The sequence below is a fragment of the Pomacea canaliculata genome, linkage group LG4 (assembly GCF_003073045.1).
Source record: "Pomacea canaliculata isolate SZHN2017 linkage group LG4, ASM307304v1, whole genome shotgun sequence".
Lineage (NCBI taxonomy): Eukaryota > Metazoa > Mollusca > Gastropoda > Architaenioglossa > Ampullariidae > Pomacea > Pomacea canaliculata.
The window spans coordinates 6,121,418-6,147,179 of record NC_037593.1 but is presented as its reverse complement, the minus strand read 5'-3'; the positions used below and the strand labels follow the sequence as shown (position 1 = coordinate 6,147,179).

The following is a 25,762-nucleotide window of genomic DNA, read 5'->3' as shown; positions in this document are numbered from 1 at the left end:
TCGCACACACTCGCACACACTTGCACACACTCGCACACACTGTCGAACTACGCTCACACGGGAAATAAGTCATTTCCCTGACAAACAACATTATCCTTCTTTAAGATGTAAAGCGTGTAAGGTATGTTGTCATTCCAAAATACAGATATACAAAATTAAATATATTAAAGCAGAAGAAAAAAGTATTAGTCTCTCACTGTTTTAAATTGTTTATTTTAATTGGTCTGAATTTTTGTTACCTTTATCGAGATGCATCCTAAGGAAACTTTTGTTTACAAGTAAATCACACTGGAAAAGGAAGCATGCACAAGTTGAGTTTTTCTGTTCATTTATTCATCCTAGTCTTTCCGTCTACATTCTGACTCTTTTCTGTTGAAAGATGAAGTCACGTTTACACCAGATACAACCATGTCTTTAATTATAATAGTTTATATCTTTGATATCGAGTCGGTTATTAGCAGTGATAGTGTGTGAGATAACCGCTACCGACAACCCAGGTTCTTAGTTGTAACACACACACACACGCAAGCAAACAAAAAGAATAAATAGACAGAAACGGGAGACAGACGCACGAGTTAAATAGACATTAAAAGATTTTCGTTTCGTTGAAATCTTTATGAGGATCACACAGCATGATAATTTTCTTTCAATGGAAAACAAACGCGAAATCGGATTGGTTCACAAGTCCTTTATTTTCCTCGACATGAACTGTAATGTTGTGGCAAATAAAAATGATTTCGTCGTCAGACGTAAACTCCCGAGCGACAGCCAACAGAATGTTTAGGCATGCGGACGTAATCGTGTATCTTCAACTAATAATAATAATAATAATTTGCTGGAAATACCAGTAAGTAAATGCGACTTTTTCTATAAAATCTTTCGTAAACCTACGCTTTTACAATCCATTTATTATTTAGTCATACACACAATTGTTACACAGACACCACCACTACCACCCGACTTCATTCCAAATACATTCACGCATCAGTTACATAAAGATTTCGAGTTCCTGTCATTGATGTCTTTCTATCTGCTGTTACATGCTGCTAATAGGTGTAGTCACTTGTCTACGGCTTGTTAGTATCTCTGCAAGGTAAACAGCGTTTTAAGCATGTTGTCATTCCACAATACAGCCTGTCTCTGGTTTATGGTCTTGGTGGTTGTAGATTCCAATTGTTACATTCTTGTAAAGCTTTAAAGTTTATTTCTTGCTGTTGTCGTTTCTATCTCTGTATTTCTCTTCCTTAAATATTAATAATCAGATTTGTAAAACAAATAATTTGTGTGGAGGTGATCTCAATGCGCTGAGCACAAACGAATAAACAGCAATTAACCATAAAACAATCAAACAAATTTTGGTGTAAAGTTTATATCAGTCTCTTTGATAAGGTTTTCAAAGGTCCACCTGAATTAAAATGTTGTTCAATTTACTTAGTTAAGCTACTAAAAGAATACTCAAGCTAATAACCTGAGCATTTTGACTACGTGCATAGACGCCACACTAAACAACTCATTCAAACTGGCAGAGAATAAACTAATCAAAGGGACGTAAGACACATAAAAAAGTTTTGCTTGTTATCTCCCATTCTTCGGTGTTCTTTTTTTTGGTGATCTTCGGATTTGCGCCTCTTCACTAGGCCGGGTGCCCCGCAGGCTACTACACCGTAGCCTGATGGTTAATGCGAAGCAATCGGCTAAAATAAGGAGTTTGTCAGACTTCTATGCATCATCCAGCTACAGGCCAACCCAGCTGTTTACCAAAGAGCAAAATTTACTATGCCAACAGTGCATTAAAAATTAAACATCCCAGTCATCTGTCCTACTCTTTACGAGATTTTAAGCAACTTTATTTTTGCCTTTACAATCCGTTAAAGTGCCATCAAGGCTTCTTAGTTTGGTCTTAGAGTCCAGGATCAGGGAGAGCTGAACAAAAAGTTTTTGGCCTCATCATAGCACACATACACATATATAAAACAAAGAAGAATGTAGAAAGAATTAAACTCTAATTACTTATCACAGTAAGTTATTACTTTTCCTAAATACACAGTATAGATAAATTTTACCCCTGAAAGAACTTCACAATAGTATTCACAATAGAGTGAAATATATAGCAGGAGATGATATTCTTTTCTTATCAGAAAATAGTTTTTAATTTGTAATGTGGACCATACAAATAAATTCTTTATTCACGAGTTCTATAATATTGAAAAAATGTCAGGTATAAAAATCTTAAATAAAATTTAAGTATAGCCAGCTGTGAAAGACACTTCTGTTTTTATCACACATTCATTCCCCGCATTGTATCATATTTCAAGTGTATCATTTGTAAAAAAAAAAAACCAAACTAAAGTAGATCCTCAAAGAGAAACAACAAAAGCAATATAAGTGAAAGAATCATCACCCTTTCTTGCACAGCTGTCTGAAAGAACCATTGATGATAATAACTTCACCAGCACTTCGTGTATTAGTAGTGAGTGAAAACTCTAAACATCTCTGGGAACAGGTGTAACATAATGCAGTATATATTAGGCATAGTCATTTGCGTTTAAATACTAACCAGAAATCTGAAATGTGATGAAAGCGAACAAAAGTCTAATTATATTTTTCTTGATCTAATATTAAAGTTTTTTGTAACTGGCCACAACTTGCTCCAGCATAACGAAGGCATCCAGAAAATCCTCTTCTGAAAGACCTCGTTGTATATACTGGTGTACGTAGGCCCGAGAGGCAAACATGTTCCATGCCTTTTCTAAAATCTGATCAAGGGGCCTGATAGCAGAGCGACTGTTACTGACTAACACTGCACTTTTTTCATAGCCACTAAAGGATCGAGGTTGCGTGGCCACGTTGAAAGCCATGTCAGGTGACATCCAAGGAGTGAAGAGGCTCTGATCCCGAAAAATTCCAGGATCAGCTGAATAGGAGTCTTTGCCTCGCAAGATGAGAGATGCTGCCAAAGAACGGTTGTGTCTTGCAGTACCTCGGGGTGTTTCCTCCACTTTCACTTGCCAGTCAATACCTAAAACACATCAAATCTGTTGAAATACTGGTAAAAAACTTACTAAATGTAAAAAAACAATCTTGCTTTGTATGTCTGCCTCAGTCAAAAATGAATTTCCTATTGCATCTCCTAAGATAGTAAAGGCTGGACCTTCAGACATACATTTTTCCTTCAACGTTTTTCCTAATAAAAATGTAAGCACGCCTCTACATAGGAAAATGTGCTTTGCAAATTCAATCATCTTAAGTCATCCATCATCATAAAAGATAAAGTTTTTAACTACCGCCTTTTCATTATCTCTATAGTATATTCTTGCATTTGCATGACTGTATTACACATCTTTACATATGCATTTCTAGCTTCTCACTGGATTGTTATTTACAAAAGCTTTTCATATGGTGTACAGTTACTGTATTTATGTACAGCCCAGTGTGCATGCAAACTGAGAGAGAAAGAGACTGGGAGAAAGAAAAACAAGAAAAGATGGAGAAATATGAACAAAGGGAAAAGATATAGTATATGATTCATACGCTGTCATACAAAGCTGCAATAATTCACCTTCCTCCATGGGGGCATCAGCAATCAGCATTTGTCGCAGATGTTTAAGCAGCCCCGCCCATTGGTAGGTGCTAAATTCTAGTGCTCTTTCTGACATTTGAGGGATATTGCGAATCGTAAGAAGTTTATGATCAGGATGTGGCGCTAGGTGCTGCAATTTCCACCCTGAAAAAAAGGAGACACCCTGAAGTGAAAGTGAAGTGAAATAGATGTCTCATGCACTAAGTACAGACCAGATCATTCTAGAAACCATGACTATAAGCACCTATACATTAAAGTTAATTTATTTAAAAGTTGAAAGAAAACTCTTTTTTTAAAAAAAAAACCCTTATAATGCTTTTTTAAACGTCTTCGCTTTTACTTTCTCAAGCTTAATCTGTCATTGTTGCGCTTGACTGAAGATTTATTGGGAAAACTAACTTTCCAGATTAGTGCAATCGATGAATACACATGTACCGTGGTAGACGAAGACACTCTCTTAAAATACACAATTTATATTCTTGAACGTGATTTCTGCTAAACATCGCAATAAAGCACAAACAGCATGTCACAAGAATTTTATTTTATAAACAAGTGACTTTCGACCAAAAACCATATTGCTTTGGCTATATCGACGCTGCCATGACCATACCGCCTCACATAAGACCACTTCGTTCCAACACCGAAAATTAATTGTGTGATTTGTTCTCTGAACACATATTGCCAAGCGGTCGTTTTTATTTAGGAAGATGGTAGCTGAGCTAGGTTGAACGATACATGGCTCTGTTGGTAATTTTGATATTAATAGCCACACCTGTCATTGGTGATCGATTTGTTTTTTTGGGCCTGGATGGATTCGATCGTCAGTGCTGTGACGATATGGTCATTACAGGGTTGATTAGACTCAGGCCAGTGATAGATATGATTGAAGTGATATGGTTCAAGTCACAATGACCAGTGACCCAGTGTCTAGTCTCTTTCAAAATGTACTTTATTTTACATGATTTCTGCAGAGAATCGTAATGTAGGGTAAAGCAGTCTGTTTTAATGTACTTAATTTTTTTACCATACCTATAAAAAGATGTTTCACAAAAGATATATGAACAAAGCTGTGATTCTGAAGAAAAATTATTTTTCCCTTCATATCCGGGGATGTGATTCGTATTTTAACATCACACCAGTGTAAAACTGGTTAAATTAGTCATTAGCTTTAATTTAATCATTAAAGATGCCTTTTAACTGTCCTTTTAACTAGATTCTGCTGCATGTAAAATATAGTAAAAGTTTAAAATAGCAAAACCATAGGGAAGAAACAAAAATTAATTCTTTTTACCAAGTTCTCTTCCCAAAGGGAACTCCTTTGTCTGTGCTGGTAAAAGGAAGCTGGCAAGCTTGTGACTAAGGACTTTGTTGATGTCTCTAAAAGATATCTTCTGCAATTTGAATGCATAGAAAATGGCTAATTGAGAACGATTTAAAAGAATCATAAAAGTATGTTTATTTACTATTCTTATTGTAGGAAGACAACAAGAAAACCTAAACATTTTCTCCATTATTACACATTGTAAGAAGCCACGTGACATAACTTCTAGCATCAATTTTAATTTTCTTTTTTACAGTTTAAATGATTTTTAAATCACAAATTTTTATAGGTGGTTTTTCGTTTACAAATGAACCAAAAATATTCATCCTGGTGAGCGATTGCTCAGCCTAGGGTGTGGACACACTTCAACAAACTCCCCAAATTAAGTCAATTTTAACTGGGACTAATAATCTTTTTAAACACTAGCTAAACCAATTTGTTGCTTGTCACATGACGAGCAGTGAGGAAGTATGCAAATACGGGGATGTAAAGATAGATGATGTGTTTTAGCCCTGTATGTGTAACACAGAAAATCAGATTGAAACACATTATCAACATAACATGAAGGCAGTTTTATGAAATGAAGAAAAAAAAATTAGACAAAAATTTGGCAGAAATAAGTCACGCCGTATCAAAAAACTTCAACCCGCACGTTGACACCCAAGTGATAATGATGGCGGCTTCACTACAACTAGACCTGCTAAGAAATATTCTTACTAGTACTGTGTCCCTGATGTGGTGCTATGTTTAGTCGGTGTGGGCTATTAGGAGCTTGTAAGGCGCTGTGCAGTTTAGATCTATGCTCTTGTGATTCTGTTTTGCTTGTTCTCTTTGATAGAGGCATAATGAGGTACATTGTTGACCTATTTTTTTGCCTTGATCTTGACTTCTTCAATAAACAATAGTTATAGAGATGTTGACATAAGTGAGGTTAACAAAAGAATTCTTACATCCCTAGTAAGAACCACACAAAGAAACTGATTTTGGAAAAAAGCTGTATAATAGCTGAGTGAGCAAATTTGTGTGAACATCTTGTACTTTTTGGATGTACCAGCAATTTTAACACAGAGACTAATTTTTTGCTTCCTTTTACTTTACTCCTTCCTAAGCAACATATCACTCTTCTAAAATGAAATAAAATCACACCAATCCACTCATTTATCTGGATCTTATAAAAAAATATAAAACTGAAAAATTCAACACAACTATGACTATGCAATGTAAAAATTGTGAAGAGTAACGGTTTCCTTATCAGTGTGTGACATATTGATTTTTCTCTGTAATGTTACTATTAAACTATGTTTTGATGGCTTTTCATATGCCTGGGTACGTATGTTACTCTTTATTTACTTATACTGTCACTATAAATTTCTTTTCAATCATGAATAAAAAGACAGGAAAAAAACTTTTGTCGACCTTGCCAAAAACATTTTTAAAAAAACACACACGTTATTAAATGCAAGGCACTTAAAAAAAAAACCCCAACAAACTCATCCTCACAAATATGCATAAGCGTGAACACAAGCAAGTAACCCACCCATAATATCAATATGAATACATTGTCAGTTCAACATTCCACACCTTAATGCCCAAAAGCTGTGTGCAAATTTTGTGCAGTTCATCGTTTTCCATCACCATTATAGCATCAGCTGTTTGGTAAAGGTTTGATAGTGTCAACACTGCATTGTAGTTCTGCACAATTATCTCCCCTGTTTGGTAAGGCCATACTACTTGGTTCATCATGAACGCCTGAAACAGAAGAATGATTATGTGTGCATAATTCGTTATTATAATTTTTAGATTTTTTATTCCACGAAAAAAAAAAGAAGAAGAAATTTTGTATAACATTATTTACAGATCAAAATTATTAATCAAATTGCCTTTTTCTGGAGGAAGGGTAAATAAACGCATACACTGCATTATCCATGGTGATGCATAAAAAGGTAATAATCTAATATCAGAGAAGAGTGTTGGACTGAGTACATGAGAGCTATAGAAAACAAGAAAAAGAGAGACACAAAGAGAGATACTGTGAAATGACCATATTGTTGGAGGATGTATAATAATAATGATGAAATAATTTTATCAGAGCACTTCACAAATAAAATGCCTACAAAACACACACATCCTATATAAACTTATACACTAACATTCATACACACATGTAATTTTGTAACAGACACAACGACAGAGTAAATACAGACACACATTACACAAATGCACAATCTGGACTTGAAAGGGTGAGAACAGCTACTGTCAGAAATGAGTGAGGAATAGAGACAGGATATTTATTACTGTGATAAAGATAGAAGATATGACACTAAAAGATGATGACTAATTATGGTGGTGGATGAAAAGCAAATCTAAGTTACTGCAACATGCTAAAAGTCCTTCCTTCCCCAAATTTGAATACCTCTCAAGCCAACATGATATAGACAGGTTATGTTTTACATCTGTTTTTAACAGTGATTAATGTTAAAAGCATCAGTGTAAGTTTGAATGTATTTTTTTTATAGAAATATTAAATATACAACTGTTGCAGCAGATGATTTAAACAACATATGTTGACATGTTAATGCAACAAGATGTTGCAAGCTGAGAACTCACATATGGAAACTCCTCCCTAAGAATCTCTGTAACAAAGGCCCCAACACCTGATCCTGTACCTCCAGCTAAACTAAGCAGTGACAAAAAACCTCCAAGACGATCACACTTTTCCACTTCGCCTTGGACCATTTCTAGAATATCATCTCGCACAGCTGGACCATTGATACAGAATCCATGAGCCCAGTTGTTCCCTGAACCCCTTTTCTGAAGCAGCTGCTTCTTCTCTGGATAAATCCATCTACAAGGATGAGAAAAAGGTAGTCACAGAGAACCCACTGAAATACAGACGTTAATATAATTTGGTATGTCATAAACTAACATAAAAATTGCATGTTGATAACACATGTAATTCTTAGTATAATTAAATTTATGTTCTCAAGTTAAATGACTTGTTTCCAAACATGTTTTTTGACATAAGTAAAATCTTCCTTGATCTTATAATAAAAAATTGTAGAGCACAGGAAGAATGTGTTTATTATATTACCACGGATTAAAAAAAAAAAACAAAATTGGAAAATTTGGTAAAAAGAGTTTGCGATTCTTTATGAGTTCACACCGTAAATGAATAAAAATTGTGAGAATCTGCATTGATCCATAAGATCATCAGTTTTGCTGACATGGAATTTGTAATATACATTCATGTAAGCACACAGGCACATGCATGTGTAGATTGTGGGTATGTGCTTGCACACACAGAATATGCGCCAGGCTAAATAAGTAACTGTTTTAATGAAAACAAACAAGCAGTGGGCTGAAATTATGAGACAAAAATAATAGTAATATGCAGATTGTGGCATTTATATTATAAATAAATATGTGGTATGACAGTGCCATTGATGCATACTGGCAACACAGATATCTACTGTAGTAATACTGACACAGACTTTACCTGCCACTCCGCTTTGCTTCTGCCAAAGTTTGTGAAACAGCTTTGGTCTCCATGTCAACCATCACAGCTCTTGCTGCAGGGACTGGGGACTTTTTCTGTTCTGAGAAAAATGTTTTTTGTGTCTCATGTATGTATTCGCCATTAGCTTTTGGTGGGATGTTAAGAGATGACACTGATGCATGAAGATCATCCATGATAAAGGAGAAAAGTTGACCTCCAACTTGGTTGCCACATTGCCCCAGCTGCAGTGTTATTATTGACATTGTTGGTTCTCCCTGTAGCCTTCAGCTGAAAAATCAGTTTTCTTTAAAAGTACTATAATCATAAATGTTCCCTTATTAGAAATATGGTCCCCATCATCAATACTATTATTGTTGGTAGTAATAGTGTCACTTCGGAGAAATACTTTAGAGTTACCTTACGCCTCGGCCGAAGGTAACTCTAATGTTGTGATATTCATTGGTGAGAGTGCACTTTTCTTGGCGAGGGTTGTCACTTCCGTAATCCTGCATGTAAACATGCCCTCAAACAATCGTTTTACTAATTGGTGATTCGTAGTCAACTGTTACCATATTAAGGTATCCGTCTTCCTAATTTATTTTTCTTTTATCTTGACACTGGAAGAAAACTGGTAAGTCTGACAATGATTGCATTAATAATAGATTTCATCCATGTGCTCTTTTACTGGAAGTAATCATGTCCATGAAGTAATATACGTCTATTCATTTTGGAGGCCATCATATAAAACTTTTTGTTTGTTCTTTCCGGTGTTAGTTCGCACACACCACAAGATATACACACAAAAGTTTCAGTGGCAAAACTTAATAGAACTCTTTAACGTCCGATTCTTTGCCGAAGCTTACAAAAACAATCCATCATTGTGAAGATAGATGAAGTTCAGAAGTATTAGGACAGACCTGAAGTCACCACCCCAGTCCACACAGGTGCAGGTATTAAATCGAGTACTTAATCAGCATTGGGTATAAAAGGCATTAAAAACAACTTGAACTGACAGTGCATCAACAAATACAGGGAACAACTTATCCCATTAATCAGCACGGAAATAACTCATTGAGTGTTCCCTTACACTGATCAAACTAATAGGCAGCAAAAGTTAATTCAGCCAGGTTGAGGCCCATTTCGCCCCAAAACCGAAAAGTGAAATCATCCCAGGCCCAAAGACAAATCAATCACCGATGAAACAAGCAGCTGTTAACGTCAAACATTACCAAAAGAGTCATATGTTGTTTGAACAACAGAGATACACAAGCTCAGCTACCTATTTTAAACAGAACCATGCAAATATGTTAGCCACCATTTTACTAAATGATTTGGTCACTGTCAAGCAACTCAGTTTACAATGGTTTGGACATGGCTAGAGGATATCTGGTCTTGATAAGATATTTAAAGGCCTCATGCCATGTGAAATTATCAGAGAAGAATAAGACAAAGAAGATGTAGTTATTCATCCAGGGGAGTGAAATGGCAATGTAGCAGCTGCAAGAGAACATGAACGGCCAGATATACTGATAACTTCAGATGGTGATAGGAAGCATAACTGAGCATCAAAATAGCAACAATAATAATAATAAAGACTTCCAGCTATGGCAGGTTGCTTTTTGTGCATTATTCTTAGGTAATTTAATTATTTTTCAAATCTTCTAATGAGATGACATTTTTATTAGATTGTGTTCAGATAGCATAGTTTTGAATTCTATTTATTATTACATTAGGTTGTTAAATGTTATTTATGTATTTGATGTAATATGCCTCCATGGAAAATATTCAAGTGTGTGGGAATTGAAATGTCTTAGTTAACTACTTATTAACATTTCAATTTTAGAAGCACATTATAACAATAGCTATAAATTCTTGACCTATAGCTGCCAACCATATTTATGTTTCAGAACATTATTAGAAAGAAAATGTCAACCACACCCAAGAACTTACCAAGCCAGGGAAAGACAGTTCTCAAGTCTGGGGACAATAGGGCTAAAGAACTGGAAGCCATCCAAAAGAACTTAACCAAGAGATCATTCAATATAAAATTTGATCTTGATAATACAGGCTATAATCCAATAGAAAAAATTGGGATAGGTGCTTATGGTGTTGTGTGTTCAGCAGTTCACACCGGAACAAATGAGAAGGTAGCTGTGAAGAAAATTCCTTATGTGTTTGAAGCTCTGGCTATTGCAAAACGAACATACAGGGAAATAAAAATTCTGAAACACTTCAAGCATGACAACATCATCTCAATCCGAGAGATTCTCAAGCCAAAAGAAAGCTACCAAGACTTCAAGGACATTTATGTGGTATTTGATCTTATGGAAAGTGATCTGCATCGCATCATATACTCAGAACAGGCTCTCACTGAGGAGCACATCAGGTACTTTCTCTACCAGATCTTACGTGGGCTGAAGTATATCCATTCAGCAAATGTTGTACACAGAGATCTAAAGCCCAGCAACTTACTTGTCAATGAGGACTGTCATGTCCGCATTGGAGACTTTGGTAAGTCATGATAAATGTGAATGTAGCTATATGGGAATATTTCTGTTTCAATGAGGAATATGTGTGTATGAGTGTGAGAGTGAAAAAGAATTGGAAAGAATTTGTGATCAAAACCTTTGGAGTTTTTTTGTTTGTTTGAGGTTTTTTGGTTTAATGCTAATACCTCAGCTGATTGGTACTTTGTGTAATACCCAAACTGACAACCTTTTCCCTTCCTAGAGGCATAGTGTCTAATCATTATAACCTGCTAATAGGAGTAACAAGGACTAAACTAATAATAGGATATCAAATAGGTGTCTTATTAAACAACTTGGTATTTGGCCATTAACAAATTAAAATAGAGTTAATAAAGAAAAGAAACAAAGAAACAAAGTGGTCTTTTTTAAAAAGTTGTCACTATTTTAAATCAAATCAGTACATTATGTAACATACTTTGCCTCATGTAGAAAGTTACATTTTTTAGTTTCTGGTTTTTATTTTGATTTTTAAATTAAATGCTTCATTTTGACACCTGAGTGAATATCAAGTTTTGGGGGTTTTGATTTGCCTGACCTGGGTGCTACTACATGTATTTAGCAGTAATAAACTTTATTAAGTCACAAGTGCAATTACAGAATGTTAGGAATATTCTGTCACCATACAATTTATATACATGTGTCTACATTGCTTTCCTTTAGCTTTAATTCCAGCGATCAGTGATTATGCATTCTTAATGTTTGTGATGTAATATGAGCACGTAGTTCTTTTCCTTATAGATTCTGCAGTGTTTGCTTCTCAGGATAACCAAGTCACTTTGAGCATACATTTTGGGTACCAAGGTCATATTGAACAAACAAAATGTATCTGTAGAGCCCAGGATAGGAACATCTTTACCAGATTGCTCATTCTTCAAAGCCAATCACATGAGAGAACCTTTGGCAGGATGTTGCTTTTGCATGTTGCCTTTTTCAAGGTGAGCAGGCAGCTGTCAGCAAAATGCCTTGTCCTTCAGGCATTGCTGCACTGTCTGCTGCTAAACTTCAAGTAGTTTTAACACATTTTCAGTTTGTGCCAATGGTATAATTTCATATATTTTTCACTGGCTTATTCTTCACACTGATGCAGGCTAAAGTGGGGAATAACACATGTATAGAGGCAAGGTGTTCAGCGACTGTATAAACAGAAGATATCTTAACAAGTGTCATATTGCATTAGCAGTAGCTGGTGTTTTACAAAATTAACCAAGGTAATTTGTACAGAACTAGTTGATATTATAACTGAATAATATCTCTGCTACTTTTTCTGTATATCTTTTTTTCTTTTATCATCATCTCTAAAACCATCTCTTGTATTCCAAACCTCAGTCCTGCAGGACGTTGTGCAGGGATTTACAGATCAAATATTTAACCCTGTCCTCCTCACTCTTCACTTCCTTCCTCTTCAGATCTGTGTGTGCCTAAAGAAACTGTTTTCTTGTGAAAATCCACATGCACACAATGTCAAGGTTAAGCTTCTATTATTGAATCCTATTGTCCCATTTTGTGAGGATTTGGGATTATAGGTCTTTGGAAGATGAGCTAAAGAAGGCAGTCTAAGGTCCTGCCACCATGGTGGGCCCAGAAAGAGTCAGTTGCTTGAAAGCTGTCTGCTAGATTTGGAAAATTTCATTGACATTTATGTGGAAAAGTGCTTTAATGTTGTACAGTTTTGTTCATTGTGGAACTCTTGCAATGGAGCTCAGACTGTGAGTTGCAAATTGAACATTTGACTTTCAAAATATTTATATGTTTCTGGGTGCAGTATTGTTCAAAGTGCTACTAATATTTGTATCCAAGTTTAGTTTAGTTTAGTCTTTGTTACTCCTCGAGGAGCATCCAAAATGGATTTAAATATCACCATCAGTGAAAAAAACATCATTAACTTTATTTCTTTAATAAAAAATATTGATCATGATAATGTTCACCACAAGAAGAGTCCATCCATCTCCACAAACATGGTGCAGCTTACAAACCTCCCCATCCAATAAGAAAAAAAATATGAAAAAAGCAAGAAAGTAAAGTAAGCTGAAATGTGACAACATAGTATTGCAAACTTGTTTGTATAAGTTCTGTGTACCATAGATATCATAGCTTGATATGTTTGCCTTATTTATTAGTCTGTCTTGGATATTAATCTTTCATATACATGGAGAATAGAAGAAGACAGTCTTACCATACTACCTCTTACTTGGAAAACTTTTCTATTAAGATGAAATGAAGCATTTATAGTTTTTTCCCATTAAACTATTTGAAAGGTGTAGCAGAATTGATGAGAAACAGAATTGGCATTAATTCTGAAGATTTCACAATATTTGAGGACAAAATGGCAAGATTCTTTCCATGGGATGGGAATAAGGTTTGAGGGTAGAGGATGAAGATGAAGCAGATATGAATGCCTACCTTTCTTGATGATGACAGATTCTTGTAAAGAAAGATTCAGTCATGACTGGCACTCAGAAACATGTACATTACCATCAAAAAGTTTGAGGCATTATATCTCATGTTTTCTTGACAGGCATGGCTCGTGGTGTCAACTGTAAGCCTGAAGAGCCATCTCATTACATGACTCAGTATGTGGCAACAAGATGGTACCGTGCTCCTGAGATTCTTCTCTCTCTCTTGGAGTATGGCACAGCAGTTGACATGTGGTCTGTTGGTTGTATTTTTGCTGAGATGTTGGGCCGAAAGCATCTTTTCCCAGGTAAAAATTTGAAATATTTTTATCATACATTGAAAGCACTTCTTGCAAAAATGAGTTCCACAAAACTGTAAATAAGTAATGTTTAATCTAAATTGGTGATTAAATTTCTATTTTACATCACATCTTGGCCTTGACAGCAATGGTGAAATTAAGTATTTTGTTGAAGCACTCAATCCATTCCCAAATCAAAAATAAAAAACTCCCCAAAAAATGCATTTAAATTTTTCAATCATATTTTATGAAAAGTTAGTTATTAACTCAAAACTTCAATCAAAGGCAAATCTGCTGCTCTTAATGCATTATTTATTGTGTTATTTTATTTTATTGTGTTATTGTGTTTATTTATTTCACTCTTGCAACATATGTAGACAGATAAAATGATACATGTAGAAAAGTTGATTATATTATTAACAGCTACAAAAACATGTGAATGTTAAAGAATTGTTGTTAATTACTTTAATGTTATAATTGTTACAGGAAAAGATTATCTTCATCAGGTAAAACTTGTGTTGGGTATCTTGGGAACTCCATCGCAAGCAGTGCTGAAAAATTGTCAGAATGATATTCTCTGCAGAATTATAAAAGGTGTGTGTATTTGAGATCCTTATAATTTAACCTGCTTCATTTCTGCATGGATAGTAAACAAAAATAGAAAACTGATGTGTATTCATCATTCAGAAAACATTTTTAGACATTGTGCCTATAGTTTTTGCTGAAAGGACATGCAAAAGAGTTTAAAAATCATGTATCTTACTTGCACAGGAGTTCGTGAAATTTGTGTATGCTTGCAGGTCTAGGACATCGCCAACCAATGCCGTGGACTTCACTGTTCCCAAAAGCCAGTAAGAAGGCTCTGGATCTGCTGGGCAAAATGCTTGTTATCAACCCAACTGAACGCGTCACTGTGGACAGAGCCCTGCAGCACCCATTTCTGTCCAAATATCATGACCCTGATGATGAACCCATATGTGTACCATCCTTTGAGTTTGATTTTGAGAAGGAGGTTTGTTCTGCACTTTTGTTGTAATTGTAAAACTTCATTTGATGAGGTTCTTTAGGTTGGTGGCTAGTGCATATGAGCTTACAGCTTAGAGAAGAAGGTTGCCAGTTTAACATTGACTTGTACTATTGACTGGAAATGCTTTCTGCCTGTCCAGTAAAAGAAGAGTCCTGATTTATTATGGAAGGTAAAAGTGAGAGGGGTGGGCTTCACATACCATGCCATATACTTGTTAAACCATATTTATTTCACTGCCCTCTACAGCCATTGTTTCATTGCAATTTTGTGGGAATTTATTGGCTCCAAACTGAAAATATCTAAGTAAAAATTTGGTAGATTTTTAGTTTTTACTCCTTTTACTCTATTTTCAGACTAATTTTAGTTTTGTTTATGTTTTCTTGGCACAGAACTACACATAATTTCTGCTTTTTATGATATCGTTTAGAAGTAGTTTGCTTTTCAGAAAGCTTCAAAAGTAGAATACAATGTGAATCATAAATATCTTTTACAGTTTGCATTTTTTTAAACATAGAAATGTAAGAACATCTTATAATTTTTTTGATTGGGTATAAAGTACAAGCACTCTTTCTGAAGTAAAAGTAGTTTTTATTTGTATATTAGCTGAATTTAGAGATCATTATGGCAATTAAAGAAGAAATGGTGGTCTGAAAGGTTTTTTTTGAAATAAAAATTTTAGTGAAATGCTTACTGAATTTATTTTGAAGCAATAGTTACTGTATTTTCCTTTTTTTTTCTTTTTGTGTGATATTTTCTGCTGCTGATGATATTTATGATGACAGTGTGATTAATAATTTGTGCCACAGCTGCTCCACATGGACCAGAATCAACTGCGAGAAGTCATATATAAAGAGATCATGGAATTTCATCAGCCTCGAACACCAACTCTTAGCTTTTCTGCCTGTTTACGGCCAGCTCCTAAGGCAGAAGATTCACCAGATGCATGCAATGTTCCACTCAATACAAGTCTGCCACCATCATTCACAGATTTCCAGAATTTTATGAGTGCTTTGAACCAGAGCCCTACCCAGAATGGCGAAAAGACAGATGAAACCCTAAGTGTGTTTCTTCTTATTTCTTTCCATGTGTTGTGTTTATCCCATATATTCCTTAGAGCCACCTGCTTTCATAGGAGTGGTATTTATATTCATTTTTCTATAATTGATTACATTGTTGAAATGGATTGACTGGATGTTTATATTTTGTTTTCCAACAAATAGAGTGTGAGAGTCCATCCATAACAGAAGAGGTCATAAAATGCCCAGACAACAGCAGGAATACCACACCCACTCACCAGCAAAATCAGCTGCAGCAGTCAGAAATTTTCAAGAAGCCTGGGGACAAACCCACAACAAAGAAATCACCTGTGTCTGTAGACACATCTAATCTGCAGTTACCATGTCCCAGTGATGTGGAGATGCTTAGTGCTCAGTCCACAGATGGAAGCAAAGCAATAGTAATGCAGACTCCACGTACCCCATTAGTTGAGAAACAGGTACATGTACCACATATCAAGAACCACTGACATTTTCTTCTTTTTAAAAAAAAGTCTATGCCATGAAGCTCTTTAGGTTGATCTTTATTCTGCTTATTATTAGTTTTTGTCACATTTCATTACTTTTGTTCTCCATTTTGTAATGCAAGCTAACCAAGAAATGAGTTAAGTGTGGCTAATTTTTAAAATGGAGGCTTTTCATAGCACAGAAATAAACGTATGGAGGTTCTGGTGTGTAAAAATCTACATAATTATTAAAACTTACAATTTCACACTAGTTTTTAGCCTTTCTCTGCCTATCATCATTCATTAACTTATTACTTTGCAGATTTTTTTTTAAAATACACTTTGAGTAAACTGTAAAAATTTGATATCTGAAAAGCTTTATCACAAACTCTGTCTGATGTTCATATGTCTTCTCCCCTACAAAATAATTTCTGTGTCCTTTCAAGCATGAGCCAGAGAAAGACAACAGATCAGGAGAGAAAAAAATTGGTGAGAAGAAGACGATATCAGAAGACACAAAAGCCCTTGTCAAACAAGCTCTTCTAAGTCATCGACATCGTACAGGTAGTTGCAAGATTCATATAACAGAATTTCAATCAAAAAATTAGTAAATTTTTTACTTGCTTCATCTTGTTTATGTCTGTGTTTTAACATTTTGTTTATTTGTTTGTGTACTGGTAATCTTGTGAGCATTCAAATTTAATGGAATGAGTTTACATGACAAGGCTGTAGTTTTAATTGAATGTTTACTTAAGCAGTGAACATGGCAAAATGCATTTCTTCAAAAAGGTCATCATTTCTCGTTACATTATGACTTGAGTTTTGTAAACAGCTTGTACCAAAGGGTTAGTCTAAATTTTTTTTCAGAATCTTGTGGAGAAGAAGATAAGCCAAGGGCAGTGACAGCTGCCCAAAGACAGCGAGAACGTGAAGAAAAAAGAAAGAAGAAGAAAGATAGAGAAAAGATGAAAAAAATACGCGATAAGAAAGGTATGTTTGTTCAAAGTGCGTTTCATTATGATTTTACAATTTGTGTAAAAATCTACATATTTAAATCGTAAAACTCACCAAATTTGAACGAGCTTGATCCTTTGATATTGAAAATGTTGCCTTTTCTATGCACTTAGTTAACATCTGAGATGTATCAAATGGTAGGTTCAGTAGGGTTTCTTGCATTGGTCCCCAGATACCAATTATTTTATGCTTGAGCATCTTGTTTTGTAGTAGTTTTAGCCTATAAGGACTACTTGTTGGTAAGGGTAAGCCAGAATAGTTCATTGTTAAGTGTGATCAATAAATTATTTGTTACCTTTTCCGTAGTTGTTACCCAGACAGTGCAGTTGTCAGATGCTGACAAGGAACTTTTAGCACGCTGGGCAGGAATGCAGAAAAATCAGCCCAAAGAGACATCTACTCAGCAGCACCAACAGGCCACTTCAGCAGCAGCTTCAAGCACTGGACTGGTTTACATTCAGCCTGCTCCAGCTAATTCTTCTTCAGTAGGCCAGACAAAGTCAACATCCAACTTTTCACCAGCTCATCCTGGGTCATCATCTACGTCACCCACAAATGTGCATAGTGACTATGTGAGTCAAGTCGCTATAATAGCTGGACCCATAGTTATGCCCCAAGGGTCATCTGGCTTGGCACAAATTGTTGGTCCTGACAACAATCCAGTAGTGGTTAGCCTTCAAGGGAATCTTGTCCAGGGGCAGACAGCAATACACAGCTTGGCACCAATATCTGATCAGCAACAACAGAATTCAAGATCATCTTTTCTTGAAGGGGGCATGATGCCTATTCTCACTTTGCAAGGTCAAGAAGGAAATGGCATTCACATTACAAAGGAGCAGGCAGAGGTTCTAAAAGAGGTTTTAAAAATGACACCTTCAGCTGTGTCTGGAGGAAATCATGGAGAGGGGTTTAACTCCAGATGCTCACTCACACCTCTTCATGTAGACCAGGCTTTGTCCACTGCCAGTGACAGTCAAGTTCAAGCAGGTGTGACGCCTGCAGGAGCTGTGTTTCTGCCATCTTCCATGACATCAAGTGCCAGTCCCTTTAGCTCCAGTCAGCAGACCAGTCCTGCAGTTTCTTTGCCTCCATTGGCACTGAACCAGCGAACCTCTAGTCCAGGATTCGCTCATTCTCCAGTGAGTGTAAATGTGCAAGAAGAGAGTGTCAGTGCCCACACAAACCTAAACAGACTGTCGTTACATGTTCAGCAGACACATTTCCAGACGACGCAACCAGAGTATGGGCAGACAGGAAAAGCCACTATGCCTGAGAGCAGCTTCGGTTGCCATGCTAGCACTCCCGACTCCTTTTCAAGAGCAAGTGTCACTACCCTATCTGCCGCAGATATCCCTGTAGTTGACAGACCCCATGATCCTCAAGATCTCTCAGAATTTCTAGACAGACATTGTACAGACTCCCAAGGTCGTGTTGATTCAACCGTGTTCCACAGAGACACAGATCCCATAGGAATGATGGGAATGAAGGAATCAAAGTCACCTTTTTCTCTTGTGACCAGTAGCCAGGATAGGACATCCAAGCAAGAAGTATATGCCTTCAGTCAGTGTGGACAGTTCTCACAGCAGATTGAAGGAACCTCTCCTTCGCTTTTACATTCCCAAGACAGCAAAGTCTTCTTCAGCCAACCAGCTGGCATTCAGCCTTCATATAACAATAGTGCTGCAACACCAACTGCTTTGTCCACAAATACTTGCTTCTCAGGGGCAGTGTTTGCAGGAGCAGGTGGTGCAAGTAGCATGAGTAGTGTGAGTAGTGTTCATTTGTCACCCCAGCAAGTGGCTGACAGTGCATGTGTTCACAGTCACAATCTTTATATGATGCCGAGAGAAAACATGCAGTATTCACACTGCGAGAGACCTCAGCATGAAGAGAATAGAAAAAGTCTGTCATTTGGACACCTTGCTGCTGGCTCCACTCACCTGGCTGACCAGTTTTCTAGTTTTGTGCAAAGCACTGGCGACTACCAGGGCATGAAAGTGCCAATCACCCAGTCAAATTTTGATATGTCTGAATGTCCCTGTTTTGGGTCTCACCCAGATCTGGTGCATGCACACATGGTAGAGAGCCATTCCCCACGGAGAGCCTCAGAGAATTCATTTGCAGTAGGTCAAATATTCCAGACTCAGAGTTTGAAATGTTGCATGCCTCAAGAGCTCATCGCACCTCATCATCACCAGCCACAGCAGCAACAGCCACCTCAGCAACAGATGCTGTCAGAAATGTTACAGCAGCAGCAGCATGTCCATGTACACAACCAGGGGGCGCTACACCAGCATCACAGCCCTCTGGTTGATTGCTATCAGCAGCAGCAACTGTTGACACAGCCTCTTCAACAAAACCCACAGCAACCACAGCAATCCCAAGACCAGCAGCAGCAACAGCAGCACCACTTGCCAAGAAACAAAGGTCCCGGGTTGCGAGTGTCAGCCCCAAAGCAGGATGCCAGCGCCGACCTGATTGCCATGCTGAGCAAACAGCTGTCCAAGTCACAGCTTGAGAGTATTTTCCCACCAGCATTATCACTGACTCCCCGAGGAACTGGTGCTGGCTATGGTGTGGGAATGGACCTTGATCTTTTGATGGCTGATACCTTGGATACAAACAACAGGTTGGTAATGCTAACTGGGATTGTGTACTCTGTATGTTTTTGTGCGTATGCAGGTATGTGAGCATTCATACACATTCTTTTGGGAGTACAGGAGTGCATGTGGTTGTTTTTCTGCCATCATCATATTGGGAGAGAACATTTAGATGCTCTTCAAGGACGTAATTGATAGCAAACACTTCTTCAACTATCCAGAATTGCTCTGGATAAAGCAAATGCTCTTATTGTTTGCAGCATGCGAGCAGAGCTGAGTCCTTTGTCTTCGTCACTGCTGGCTGATTGGTTGGAAGTAACGGGAAACATCAGTCAGGCAGACCTTGATGCACTGGAGCAGGATTTTAGCATGCAGTCCCCGGTGTTTGAGCCAGACTTCAGTTCTAGTAATACAGATAGTGACAGGCACTGGGATACAAGCGTTATGTGAAGAGTGGTTCTTACATTAGCACTATATCATGTCACACTTTTTGGCAAACATAAAATGCTCAAAGATTGGAAAAGAAACTACTGTTGAAGATGCTAGAGCTGTGGAAGATGCTTTTTGATAAATTATTTCTAATTATGTTTAACAATATACATTGTTTCATTTGTGATGGGAAAAATATGAAACATGAAAATATAACTTGCAAAAGACAATGCATTTGACTGAGCATTTACTTACAGCATAGCTTACATTCACTCTTGAAAAACCATGTGTCAGTTTTTAAAGTGTTTTTGGCTGCCTTATGTAAGTAGGCAATATACATTATACAGTGTTTTAGTCTTTCAAAAAGTTTTGATTATTCTAAGTGATAGAGTCATTAACTTTTGTCATAAAGTTGATACTCAACATTGTGGTAACATTAAAGCAATTGACTCTTATTTTTCAATAAGTAGCTGCCATTGTAGAGTTACACAGGCACAAGAGAAACATGCTAGAAACTTTTGTTCAAAAATCACCATTGCCTTGATCCTCAACATCTATTCTATACTGCATTTTTAACAGTTTGCCTATACAACAGAGTAAATCTATGCCATCCGTCCCCATCCTGCTCTTTCCAGAAAGGGTTTATTTTTAAGTATTTACAAAACATTTGCATACTTGATATTAATAACTAATATTTTAGGTCCTTTTTTAATCTTCATTTCATAAAGTTGTTAGACTGTTTGAAAGGAATGTCACTTTTCAAAACAATTTTCTGTAAATTTTTTATTTTTTAAAGAAGACTTCTTCCAGTTTATTTCTACTCTCTTGATGGCCTGTCACTAATATCAGTTTTTTTGTTTTTAATGCCTTGCTGATAGGTCAGAGTAATGTAAATTTATTTTATTGATGTTTGCCAGAGCATTAATGTATTTTTAATTGTTGAAGGATAGATCAAGTTTATTTATTTTTTTTTTTTGTGAATTAAAAGTTACAAGATGTAAATAAATAATTATATAATTTGTTATTGGAACATTTTATGGTTCATGAACCCATGATGTGATCTTGTTAAAAAAAACTATGCTAATTATGGTCTACATAAGATAGGGAAAATTTTTTCAGGTGATTTTTGATGTGTTTTGTGCCTTTTATTAGCATACAGTGAACGTGGGGTGTGTGTGTGTTAGTGTGTGCACATGAGAGACACTTCTGGCTTCATTTAGTGATGTGCACAAAGTTGCCTGTTCAGTAAAGGTGGCAGGTCCATCTTCTTTGAACAGGATTGGCACTACCAGACCTTCATTGTTAACAGTTGAATCTACTAAAGTGCTATTCTGTATTTGCATTGTCTTGTTTGGACTACTTGGCTTTTTTTTTTTTTTTTTTTTTAATTTTACCCCCAAATGCCATCTTTCAAAGCTTTAAAAAGCTTAACAATGTGCTTGCATCATTCTCCAGAAGCAAAAGACTGACCATGTTGTGCAGCTTCTATGTGAGCTGCTCTTGTTGAGTTTCTTTTTATATTAACTATAAAAAAATTGGTATTTTCATTATCATTGCTTTCATTAACATGACCATACCGTTGCAGGCAAGGTGCATGTTTTACATCAACTATTACTACTAATTATTATTACTATTTTCATATCTGGGAAATGCTGTCCACTTTATTGAAGGCTACTTGATAGGATAAATATCATTTTTCAGTTAAACTGATTTTTGGTTATTCCATTACAGTTCATCACATCGTTAGGGAATCCTGAATGGAAGTGGCCTCAAAAGACAGGAAAGGCTGGATATTCTACCAGAAGAAATGTGTTAATGTTAAATTTAACTGTTGATGTTAATGCTAGTACGAAAAATAGACTCTAAATCAGGGGTGGGCAATTAATTTTCACAAGGGGCCGGATGAGAAACTGGGATGGTTCTAGAGGGCCGGACTAATATAGTTAACTCAGTTTTACCCAATACTGTATATATAGTATATTTACTGGTGGGCGGCCAGCGGGCGGGCCGGTCAGAGACAGGAGGCGGGCTGGATCCGGCCCGCGGGCCGGCGTTTGCCCAGGTCTGCTCTAAATTATGTAAATGTTAGTGCTATTTTTAATAATCTGCATTTGTATTTCCTGACCCTAATGGTTACTATTATGTACAGTTGTAAATGGTTCTTACATAATCTAATTCATTGCTGCTTTCAATATATATTTCGAAAATAGTAATACCTGTAGTGGTCTACTTGAGGCAGAGTGTGATAATTTCAATGTATTTTTAATAATAAAAAAAAGGTTTTTCACTTAGATGTAATACTGATTTGTTGGTTGTTTTGTGTCCTTTGGGGAGGGACAATGACAGTGACAATTTTAGTTTATGAAGGTGGTAAAACTTCTATTTTTGCATCATTCCCTCACCCTAAAGAAGGGAAAGTATGCCTAATTGATAAAGTGCTACAACAGCAAAAGGTATAACATAGAAAGAGCCCTAGTGGGCCCTTCTTCTTGGGCCCTGCCTTTGCTAAAAGGCTGTGGTCTGGGTCAATCTGGTTTCCATCTCTGTAGGCTAGTTTGTTCCTTCTGCGGCCCTGCTGGAAATACCTTAGGTGATACCGCTCGGTCGCATCCCCTTGTTGGACTCCGTTGTAAGCATCACCACCCGCACATAAACATGCAATACATCATCAGGAAAATCTGCCAATGCAAAACACCCTCCACCACAAGTCACAACAAAGACCCTTCCAATATCACCTCCAGAAAAATCCAAACCATGCAAACACTCATCTGGGGCTATCACAGCTGAAACTACTGCCTTTACCTCCTTTACTTTGTCTCCTATCGCCTTACAGCTCTTCGAGAGCAAGAAATGGATGAAGACAAGCGACACTTCTCTCTTTGCCTTCTCTACTCTCACCTATTATTTAGCCAAATTCCGCTCTCCACTCCTTTCGAAGCTATTAGTCCAGGTGACTATGGGCAAAACTATCACTGCTGTATCCATCTTCCACCTCCCGTTTGGATCTCCCAGCAAAACCTGGATGATCTTCTAGCCCAACCTCCTTCTCGACTTCAGTGGGGGCCACCCTTTTAAATGCTAGCTCACATAGGTTAGCAGACCGTACAGCAGAGCTGTGTTTTGCTGTGGACTTGTTAGTTGTCAACCCTACTGTACTGCTGGACTTTATTTGGAGAACTCGTAATGACTTGTGGCAGTGATCATTTTCCTACCACAGAATGTCACAGTCATTTACCAAAGGTGGAACTTGTTAAAGGCAGACTGGCCAACTTTTCAGGCCCTCTGCACCGCCTGACTCTAGGTTATAGTTTTAACCTAGTAATGGTGCAGCCAAGTCCCACACAGAGGATCACCCATGAGACATTTTACCCCAGTATTTAATGACATTGCTTTGGCTACCTTACTGCAAATGGAGACCAGATCCAACCAGTTATGGAAAACTTCGAGTTCCATGGTTCTCATGTGAATGCCGAACAGCTCAACGAGTGCAAAAGAAGGCCCAATACCTAGCCTTCCCATTACAGAGAATATTATTTCATTTGGGTGACAACATAGCCCATAACTTTTCTTCAGCACAATAGGTATCCTGTGCTTGTCTCTGATGACTCTTCCATTTTCTTGGTGGAGCTTCATGCTGTCTTGCTTATTTTGCTTCATGCTTACCAGTATCCAAAGCAGAACTTCCAACTCACTTTTGGCTCATTATCTGCCCTCCAAGTTCTTCTTCTTTATCAGTCTGGTAATTCTCTGTGGACCATTTCCATACTATTCATTTGATTCTTCTTCATTATAAGGACACTGTCTGGGTTCCCGGTCATGGTGGCATCCCAGGAAATGTTCGACCAGACAAGGCCAGGCAGCCTGCCAATCACCTGGTTCTGGATGGTAGCTAAGTCTCGCCTTTTGACCTAGTGCCAATGGGACATTCTGGGCTAGAATAAATATCATGCCATCTTTCCCTGTCTTTTTGCCCACTCTCTTCCTCGCTGTTCTGTTTGGCAAGAGGAAGTTGTCCTTTTCAGACAACATAGGACACCACATATGCCATACATTTCCACATCAGTCTGTTCATGGACGTAAATAGGTGGCCTCCTGCGAAGTTCTCCACTGTTAGTCTCGGCGAGCCTGAACAAAGAATGTGTCTAAACCAGGAAGCTTTGTACACAACTGCCTCATTTTAGTAGTTAACTGGGAAAACAATCGTCTACCAGCAGTCCAGTAATACAAGTTCATGGTTTGTTCATGGCGTCTGGGAGACTTTACTGTTTTATTTTCCCGGCATCCGGCATGTTTACCAGCAGTGTTTTACAGCTGGCTCATTGTATAATTTATTCACAGCTATTATTATTAAAGATGGTAAAGCTTTAAAATCACTTTTAAAGTTTTAGTTTGATTCACAACTTCCGTTGCATTTTTTTCTTGTATGTATTCAGCTGTATACTTGTTAGAGAGGAAGCCACTACAACTGCCCTGGTGAGTCGCTACAAAAACTTTTACAACAGCTAAGGTCTAGAAGGCAATCTTCCTCTCAGCCAGACCGACCAGGCACTAGTCACTAACAACATCAACATAATGACAGAAAAAAACCCATCCCAGGATTTTTCTGCAGTGGATCTAAGGGATTGCAGGAAATGAGAGACTAGACTAGCTGGCAAAGAAAGGCAGGGTAAGGAGTATCCATGTTATTTGCCATACAAGGAAGCAAGTATTAAACAGTAATTGCAGACAAAATTAAGGAAGCAGTTCTACACCAAAAATGGCGGCAGTTCACATTTCCTCCAAGCCATGAACATGATCCTCTGCTTAAGGACCGGACACAGCAATCTCGAGAGGCATAAAAGAGAAACGGACCATGCACTCTACAATACTTTCTGCAGTCCTGTCCGCTCTACCCCTAAGAACAAATCTGGCTCCCAAATACTTCCTCAGATGTCGGGTTCTGGGATGATGGGATCAGCCGCCGCAAAGTCTGCTGCCCACACAAAACAATGGATATAACTTGCATTCATTCGAACGCGGAAAAAGAAGGATCCGTGTTGTAATTAACGAGCTGTGATTAGGGAAATCACGGACGTGGTGAATTACACATTATCTCCCTTGGAGAGGGAGCCGAACGTGATCTTCGATGAACAAGATTTCCAATATGGCAGACAACAGGTTAGTGAGTGGGTGTGTTAAAATGTTACATGTACGATCAAGTTGTCATTTAAATGAGCAGATAAATTTATCAAAATTTACACATAATAATAATGAATGATCTCAATACTGGTTATAGGTGTTCCTGTAGTGGTTAGATCCTTTTTGGGGTAATTGGAAGTGAACGTAAATGAGCCCTCTGCTAGTGCTTCGCTGCAACTACCTAGACACTTTGCACAGTACTACGTCAGCGATACTCGTGGCAATTAATGTAATAAATATCAAAACACGCTCTCAGTATGCGTGTACGGATTAGAAGAGGATTACGTTTTTAAGAAGGACTGTCTACTTTAAAATCTGTTATACCACTAAGTCAATGTAACTGTTACTGTCCCATTGTTTATGTAAATCAAAACAAAACCTGGGGTATTTTCGTGC

At 37.3% G+C, this 25,762-nt stretch overlaps 3 protein-coding genes across 6 annotated transcripts in view; 2 read left to right on the top strand and 1 right to left on the bottom strand.

Annotated features, from left to right (window-relative positions):
- Positions 1 to 671: 671 nt before the first annotated feature.
- Positions 672 to 8,830, bottom strand: LOC112562859 (tubulin delta chain-like). The gene is made up of 6 exons (XM_025236429.1): positions 8,398 to 8,830; positions 7,509 to 7,746; positions 6,483 to 6,650; positions 4,872 to 4,971; positions 3,560 to 3,724; positions 672 to 3,019 (listed from the first exon to the last, which is right to left on the bottom strand). Exons 1-6 carry the CDS (start codon positions 8,658 to 8,660, stop codon positions 2,619 to 2,621), a joined length of 1,335 nt encoding a protein of 444 aa, XP_025092214.1. The 5' UTR covers positions 8,661 to 8,830; the 3' UTR covers positions 672 to 2,618.
- A 45-nt stretch (positions 8,831 to 8,875) lies between these two features.
- Positions 8,876 to 22,486, top strand: LOC112561284 (mitogen-activated protein kinase 7-like). 2 transcript variants are annotated; one of them, XM_025233666.1, is made up of 11 exons: positions 8,876 to 9,028; positions 10,305 to 10,908; positions 13,441 to 13,626; positions 14,104 to 14,211; positions 14,418 to 14,629; positions 15,451 to 15,703; positions 15,865 to 16,139; positions 16,592 to 16,709; positions 17,013 to 17,135; positions 17,466 to 19,788; positions 20,020 to 22,486. In XM_025233666.1, the coding sequence occupies exons 2-11, from the start codon at positions 10,323 to 10,325 to the stop codon at positions 20,207 to 20,209; spliced, it is 4,374 nt and encodes a 1,457-aa protein (XP_025089451.1). In that variant the 5' UTR covers positions 8,876 to 9,028; positions 10,305 to 10,322; the 3' UTR covers positions 20,210 to 22,486. The 2 variants fall into 2 exon arrangements, with proteins under 2 accessions (XP_025089451.1, XP_025089452.1); XM_025233667.1 differs by having other exon boundaries at positions 8,877 to 8,975.
- Positions 22,487 to 22,625: 139 nt separating this feature from the next.
- Positions 22,626 to 25,762, top strand: part of LOC112561283 (synergin gamma-like) — a 33,306-nt gene continuing 30,169 nt past the window's right edge. For all 3 annotated transcript variants that reach the window (XM_025233662.1, XM_025233665.1, XM_025233661.1), the window contains exon 1: positions 22,626 to 25,345. In XM_025233662.1, coding sequence (XP_025089447.1) covers positions 25,314 to 25,345 — 32 coding nt within the window. In that variant the 5' untranslated portion in view covers positions 22,626 to 25,313. The remainder of the gene's footprint in view (positions 25,346 to 25,762) is intronic.